This window comes from Glycine max, chromosome 19, assembly GCF_000004515.6.
Source record: "Glycine max cultivar Williams 82 chromosome 19, Glycine_max_v4.0, whole genome shotgun sequence".
NCBI classification, from domain to species: domain Eukaryota; kingdom Viridiplantae; phylum Streptophyta; class Magnoliopsida; order Fabales; family Fabaceae; genus Glycine; species Glycine max.
This window is the reverse complement of record NC_038255.2, coordinates 44,035,818-44,044,338: the sequence shown is the minus strand read 5'-3', so window position 1 is coordinate 44,044,338 and position 8,521 is coordinate 44,035,818. Positions and strand designations below refer to the sequence as shown.

General features: G+C 36.2%; 1 protein-coding gene across 1 annotated transcript; it reads right to left on the bottom strand.

The window, feature by feature from the left end:
- Nucleotides 1–2,398: 2,398 nt before the first annotated feature.
- Nucleotides 2,399–5,325, bottom strand: LOC100781319 (ABC transporter G family member 20). The gene has a single exon (XM_003553485.5). The coding sequence runs from the start codon at nucleotides 5,146–5,148 to the stop codon at nucleotides 2,938–2,940; it is 2,211 nt and encodes a 736-aa protein (XP_003553533.1). The 5' UTR covers nucleotides 5,149–5,325; the 3' UTR covers nucleotides 2,399–2,937.
- Nucleotides 5,326–8,521: the final 3,196 nt, after the last annotated feature.

The following is an 8,521-nucleotide window of genomic DNA, read 5'->3' as shown; positions in this document are numbered from 1 at the left end:
GGGTAAGTCGTAGATACCATTTACGACTTTAGATTTTTTTTATTTTTGGTTTTTTTAAAAGTTGTGAAAATTTCTTTGACTTTATTATGAAATCTGATTTTTTTTAGAAGTCGTTGGTAGATGGGTTTGTGACTTTTTATTTTTCCTTTTTTTTTAATATGTTTGAAATAGAAGTCGTAGAATATGTTGGGATTTCTTTCTTTTTTGAAATAAGTATTATTAAAATAAAACTTTAATTAATTTATTTAATATGATTATTTTAATATAAAGGATAAAATATTTATTTACTAATAAAAGGTAAGAAAAATGCGAAAAAGAAAGAAATAAATCATGGATAAACTCACGACAGCAAATTGGAATTAAACAAAAAAAAATGAGGTTGCAAGGGGTTTCATGACTTTGGTGAGGACAATTTTTTTTAAGAAAAGGAAAATTAAGAAGTTGTAAGTCTAACTACAACTTCTAAAACAAACAATCAAATTTTCAGACAAATTCAAAATATCTTTCACGACTTCAAGCATGAAAAAAAAATCAAAACTCAGTAATCATAAATTAGTGTTTGACTTTCACTTAGGAGTCGTAATAGCTATCTATGACTTATCATACCCTTGATTTGGTAGTTTTTTGAAATCTACTTCAATTTCGTGATTTTGAAAAAAAAATTATCCACTTTCGGTATAAAAAAAAAAAAAAGCCAACAAGTTTACAAGTTTACCTCTAAAAATAAAAAGAAAGTGATAAATATTTTCAGCTAATTTTTGACAAGAAAAAAACAAAAAAAAAACATGGTTTAAAAAAAATTTCGTTGATTTTAGTAAATTGTTTTTTGGTTATTTTTAATTGTTTTACCAAATTTTAGTTCTTCAACTAGTTTTTCTCAAGATCAATTAAATAGTTCATTTGAATGAGACAATAGACCAATTCGCCGACTTCTTCATTAGACCAATTTGTGCTTGGATTATAGTTGAAAAAAATATAGTTTGTTGAACTCAACTTTGTAGATTTAAGTTTGATTAAAAGTAGGGCAAATGTAACTTGATTTATGTTTAGAACTTTTTACTTTTGACTGAAATACAAGAGAGGAGTAGCTTTGGACTCAACATTAGTTTAAATAAAAGTCACATTCAATTTAACTGAAAAAACGATTTGTGAAACATGAAGGCACAACTTTCTATAATGAGTGAACCTTAATTTATCAAACATCAAACTAAACACATTTTCATTCTAATTTAATTTTTACAACATAGATTTTACTGTGCAAATGTGGTTTACCAATTGTTTAGATTAATAAAGAGAAAAAAATTAAAAGGAATGAAAGAAAACAAATAAAAATTAAAGATAAATATAGTCAAAAAAAGTGTTGCTTAGGCAAATAGAAAAAAAAAGAAAAATAAGTGAAAATATTAATATTACTTGTTTGAATGAACGTAAAAGAAAACAAAAATAAATAAATAATTATATTAAATTATTTTATATTAATTAAAAAAATACGTAAATATATTTCTAAAACAATTTTTAAAAAATTTACTTTATAAAAAATCATTTAGTTTTTTATGCATTACCTCTCATGCCTCAGTGACTAATATTAAATTATGAGTAGAGACGTAGAGTAACAAAAATATAATCCAGTGGTACTTATGGACTTTTATGATTTTTTCCCTCAATTCTTGTCCAAACAAGCATAGGAAATACTTAATATTTATCTTAAACAATTCTTTCTTTTTCCTCCCAAATTCTATTATTTTAAAATTTTGAAAGATTGTACTGTTGAAGAGAAAAATTGTAAAAATTCTTAAATCTAATCTCCCGCATAATATGCATCTGTGAAACTGATCATTCTCAAATGGCTTTGAGATTGATTACGTTACGTTTGAAGGAAACATGTGCGCGGTTTGGTAATAACAAAGCAAGGTACCTCTACTCAGAGAGTCTTACAGATTTTGGAGAATATTCCTTCATCTATTGTTCTGTTCAGTTCGCTTTAGCTGCCTTTCAGTTTCAGGTGTCCCTCACATGTGGTTTTAGTTTCTTTATTTCCCATCATGTATGAAAAAAAAATATATACGATTTCACATTATAAGATGAAATGAGATAACAAATAATTGCAACATTTTAAATGTTATATGTTGTTAACGATTAAAGATGTCTATACTCTCGTTGCATTACGTTATTTAGGTCCAAACATCGTTCAAGAGAAAGTACTGTATCGAAGACTAATTCTTTCAAGTTTTAAATATATAGAAGACTTAAATATAGTCTAAAATAAAATTTAATTGCAATCTCAAGAGAAAGTACTGTATCACATTCGAGTATCTATTCATCATAATCAATTCAGGTATATCTCAAGTCTCAACAGTCAAGAAATTATACAGAATGACTCATATATAATACGATGTAGGTGTATGGAGCATCACAATTCACAATAAATTTATCTATTAAATAATTGAAATGCAAAAACTAACGAAAATGAGAATTGGCATCAAAAGAGTACGTAGTACGTACGTAAATAAATTAAGGATAAAATATAAAACCAAAAAACCTCCCCTCCCGAAAAAAAAATGCCGCAGAAGAAAGGAGTACCATTGTCTCGATGAAAAACACAAGATGCTGTGTGGTTTGTACGAAACAGTAGTGATCTCAATTAACAGACTGTGAAAGATAAATTACTCTACATTACATACGGGTTTTTTTTTTTCTTCCTTTTCTTGGGTGCACTCTTGATTCACTTTTTATTGAGATGAATAAAAATATGAGTACAATGGAGGGTAGGGCTTAGGAGGAGTGTTAATATTGGTTGCATGGTTTAAAATTGTGATTGCGGTGAGAATTTTTTTTTTACTTTATGTATGAGTAATTGTGAAAAAATGCGGCTGATATAACCACAATTAAGGTCTTGATGTGATTGGGGAAGCAAAAGAAGATTGGTTCCTTGACTAACTACCTCCTCTTGTTCCTGCTCCCAAAGAGCAGCGCCAAATAAAAGAGGAAGCGAAAGAAGAACCCCCAAGCCAGCGTGATCCACAAGCAGTTCCACTTGGTCAGCTGCGTGATCCCCTGCTGCTTCAGCACATCCTCTCCGGTGACCACGCAGGTGGACCTCGTGATGTTCATTCCTAGAGTCTGGCTCATGCTCTTGAGCAGCTCCACCTTCAGGGCTTCCGGCACCATCCCCAGCGGCGTGTTCTCGAACATCTGAATCCCTCTCACAAAACACCTCGGAGACCTCACATCGAACTCATTCTGCAGCACTCCCTCGTACGGGTACTTCACCAGCGAAAGGTAGTGGAACCATATCCAGTACGGAGGGATCCTGTCCCTGCTGATGAAGAACCCGCTGAAGAGGAGGAAGTAAGCCAGAATTGCAACCACCACGGTGAACCCTATCATCACGTGCGACACCACGCCGGAGAGGAACGTCACGAACGAGTTCCCGGCCCAAAACGAGGCCAAAATTGTGATAAAATAAAAGAGGAAGCCCGAAGTGCCGCCGGTCATGCCCACGGCCCAAAACGTTGTGGCCGCAAATGCGAGGGAGAGAAAAAGCAAGGAAGGGAGGGAAATGATTGCGTGCGCGAGCACGTAGGACGAGCGACGGTACGCGTTGTGTGCGGTTTCTCTCATGAAGATGTAGCGCTCTTGGAGGAACACCGGCATGGCTTCGGCGCACGTGTAGAACGTGGTGGACATGGCGAACGCGAAGAACCCCACGCGCTCTTGGACTCCTTTCGGGGAATCGTCCAGGTGCCAAAAGATTGTTGCCAAGATTGCCCCCGTGACCAGAACTGCACCCAAACGAATCCCGAATAACTCCGGCATCCTCCTTGAGTTAGTTAGCGACCGTTTTCCTATCACCAACATCTCCATCCAAAACGAATTCGCGAAGGCGGGAACTGAAACCAGTGCCGTTGAGTTGTTCCTGCCGTTACCGTTAGTGCCGGACACGAGTTTGCCTCTAGAAATGCTAGCGCTGATAGCGTCCTTGAGAGATAGTTTGGAATCATACTCGTTCTGGGCCTGGGCCTGGTTTTTGTTTTTCAGCTGCCAGGATTTGTTGAAGTCTACTAAACTCTTGGTACCAGTAGCTTCTTGTTCGAGTTCGCGGATTAGGTCGAGTGCGAATTCGGTTCGGTTTTCGTTCTCCGGGATGGGGTGGCCGAACTCGGAGAAGAAGGCGGGAAGGTTCGCCGGAGAGCCGCTGAAGACGGTGTTTCCGTGGGAGAGGAAGATCAAGTGGTCTAAGAGGCTCAAGATTCTGTAGCTAGGTTGGTGAATGGACATGATGACGATGCTTCCGCTCTGAGCGATTCGCTGTAAGACTTTGACGACCATGAAGGCGCTGGTGGAGTCGAGGCCGGAGGTTGGTTCGTCGAGGAAGAGCACGATGGGGTCGTGGATGATGTCGGTGCCGATGGAGACTCGGCGGCGTTCGCCGCCGGAGACTCCGCGGTGGCCCTCGTCGCCGATGACGGTGGAGGCGGCGGAGCGGAGGCCGAGCTGGTCGATGAGGGCTTGTACACGAGCCTTTTTCTTGGACTTTGAGAAAGAGCGAGGGAGTCTGAACTCCGCGGCGAACATTAGGGTTTCTTCGACGGTGAGCATGGGAAAGAGGAGGTCGTCTTGCATGACGTAAGCGGATATAACCTTCAAAAGACTCGATTCCAGAACGTCGCCGTTTAATTTCACCGTGCCTCTGAGGCTTTCTTTTGAGATTCTATCGGCGAGGGCGTCGATTAAGGTGGACTTTCCGGAGCCGCTGGCGCCGAGAACGGCCATGATCTCGCCGTCCCTGGCCTCGCCGGAGATGTCGTTGAGGAGAGTCTTGGTGCCGTTGGGTTTGGTTTCGTGGTCGGGCGCGGAAGCGGTGGTGGCGGGAAAAAAAGTGAACTTGCGGCGGAGGTTGACGTTGTAGGTTAAGTTGGTGAAGGAGAGGACAAAGGGGTGGGTGGCGGAGGAAGAGGAGAGATCGAGAACATGGTGGGGTGGTGCAAGAGGAGTGTCGTTTTGAGCATCCTCGACGCGTTTAAGGAGGTCGCCGAGGGTTCTGGATCTGGTTCGGGTTGGGGGTTGGACTAGTTCCATGGATTGGTTGAAGAAAGGAAGCCTGTCTTCGTGGACAGGGTTGGTTGGTGATGGTGTTAGACGAGACATATATTCGTGTGGGAAACTTAACTCAGACCTTGGGAGAGATTGAGTTTGGCGATTCTATAAGTGCATTGCATGGGTTATTTATTCATCAAGAGTAATGATATTTTCCATAACAGGCAAGGTAAGACTTAAGAGAGAATGGTATAGTAATTAATTCAACTTTGACGTATGCAATTTCAACTCCAAACGTTACGTTACGTGCTTAGTTAATTCAGCTCTCGATAGGATCAGCGGGTGCAATGCAGGTGAGGTGGTTGTGACCATATATTGCTAGCTAAGCTCCATCTGTGACTCTACTATATCTTACTACTTACTAACAAGCCTCAACATGTAATCATAACTGATATATTTAGCACGTAATTATTGTCACCTTAAATTATCACTTTCATGTTTTTATCTTTTGACTCGTCTGCTTCACCAAATCTGTATGTCATTAACAAGTTTATTATTGCGTCAATTAGACGCTTTTGTACTTTGTGTCCAATAGTGGAATGACTTAAATGATATATATAATTCACATAATTAATTCATGTCCGCATTAACTTGTTTTATCTTTAGTTTTATTGTTTTAACTGGTTTATATCAGCAACGTGAGATATGTGTTGGTTTGCGTAGAGCTAAATCATGCAGATAATTTTCATGAGAGAATTTGGTAATGATGCTGATTTTACTACGGTGGCTATTATGTTAGGAAGTGTGGATGGAAAACATACATATATTTACACAGCAAAGGGAATATCGTCAAAGGCTAATTGCTGCCATATATATATATATATATATATGGCAACGTTATGAAGCTTAGGTGGATGGGACAAAGGTTTTAAATTTGGGTTAGGAATGGTTTTATATGTAGTACTCTTGGGTGAATAACACGTTGTTAATTATGTGGAGGCTCAATGTTATTCTTGTAACTGAGGGTGCTGCAACATTGTGTTTTGATTTTGAGCAGTTCTGACATTCATAGTGTCAAAACTGGTATTTTAATAAAATTCTGATTTTCCTTATAAAAAAAAACTTATTTTATCCTTAGTTTTAATATTTCGAATATCACCAACAGTGAAAAACGAACACTTTATGGACATAGATCACGCATATAATGCTAAAATATTAAAGAACACAAATTTTCTGTATCGTCATATTTATATTTATATTGTGCCTAATTAATATAAATCTAAAATAACTTTGATAGTTTTCAATTTAAAACAAAGTGAATGTGATTTGGGTTGAAATTTTTAGCATAGTATCGTTTTTATTTTGTATCAAACTTGGTTCCGCAAATAGCATTCTTCTCTAACCTGCGACAATTGACGTGTAGTAGTAGCCCCACCAGAAGGAGCTTGATAATGTGTTATCGTCGGGTAAAAAATCCACAATGCATCCAAAACTACTTTTTCTTGTTCTTGTTAAGAAAATCACTAATTGGATACTAGGGTTTTTGCATTTTAGTTTTATTTTGGGAAACGTAGTGGGGTGATCAAAGTCTCAACCAAAAAGTTAATAAGATCCAACTCCAAGAGGGAGATGACCAATCATTTACATATATATTCTTAAAAAGATCGTTTGATATGTTGGTTACAGCAAATTGTAATATCGTAGTCAAGTTCTCAAACATAAACTGCGTGCAGTGGATTGCTTAAATTTGGTTTATTATTTGTTAAACGTAAGTTTCGGACTCAGCTAAAAAAAAGGTCACCAAACACATCCTAATCCATATTCTCCTTAGGCACGCATTCGATTCTATACGAAACCAATAGCCCACGGTGCTAATAGCCCCACGAAGTTGATACGTGGCTGGCCCTTGTTGGATGATAATTTTCAGATTTTTTTCTCAATATTTTAAAGCAACACACATTCCTAATGTATATCATAGTTTAGGTGTGGATGTTATATCTAACGTATTAGAGTGAAAGCGCTGTATCTACTATCTACTTGGGTAGAGAAAAACACTTGTGGAAAGAGCTTTATTTGTTTCTTTTAATTTTTTAATTTGTCCAGTCAAAATTTTGTTTTGGTAGCACTATTAATAATTAATATTATTTTCCATCGATCTATTAATAATCTATATTACTAATAAAGGAAATATACTTATTATTTTGGTGTACATATTTATTTTTTCATATTATTCCTAAAATAATATTTTCAAATTTCTTTTTTTATTCCTATAACTATTCTTTTCAATCAACCCACACCCCATCACATCCTAGAAACTATCCAATATTTTTTTTTTCAAAAATTTAAAAAGCACTGAGTGCCTTTTCCCCTAATTAATATGGTATGGAAAATCAGTATCAAAAAATAATATATAGTATTGGTCAAAATCACTTTCAAAGAACATTTTCAGATATGTAATTATGGGTACGTTAATATTGTTACTGTTAAACTATAAAATATTTTTATCAATAGACATTCAACTGAAACTTTCTTCGTTGCAAAAGTTACAAAATATTCTGTTTATATTTTTAAATATAATTTGAAGGTTTTAAGTGAAACAATTATGAATACTTTTTATAATTTGACATTTGTTCTTATACATGTTTAAATTTTTTCTTATATTTAGAATAAATTTTTTATTCGTAAAAATTAAGGAGAATATCCAAGAGATTTACGATACATATTCACACACCCTCTGATTAATCAATTAAATTCCCATGACTATTTAGAATAACTTTACACTGCATATATAATAAGGCGAAGATAAAAAAAAAGATCACGTGGCGTTGAAAAAACAGATGAGTACTTACAATTGAACTGATTAATATTAAAATATCTGATGTCGGATCGAAACAGATAACCTCTTGATTAGCTGACATACAAGATAATTGTATTTTAGCGTTTTCCAATTCTTAATCCAGCTAGTTCCAAAATGAGCCAATCTGAACGGGGATTCTATTATAAGAAATATCATAAAGAATCCATTAGTAGAAAACGTTAGCATGCAGCACGAGGGTCACGATTGATCGAACTACCCATATGTCACCCTTATCGTTGGACACTTTTAATATTATTAGTTGCCTATCTCAATGACCCCAGAATTCTTTTAACAGATTCTAGGTGGGGACTTTATGTACTATAAAAACAAGAACCGAAAATCAAAGGTTAAGTCCCATTTTAAATTTTTACCGTGAAAATTTTATTCTTATACCCATTGGGAATAAACAGTGCTAGTACATTCAGGGAGTATCCTTGCAGCTGCAGGCAGACACCGCAGAGACATTGGTCATTGGATATCATTCCCCCTCCCATTTGTGCGTGAGGGGTCCTATCATCAAAGTATAACGCAAGGACAAATTGCCAGTACTCTCTAACTATTTACTCCTAATTTTCCCACAAACAACGTTTTCCTTAAGTTGCATAACCACTATGACAAGAACAAAAA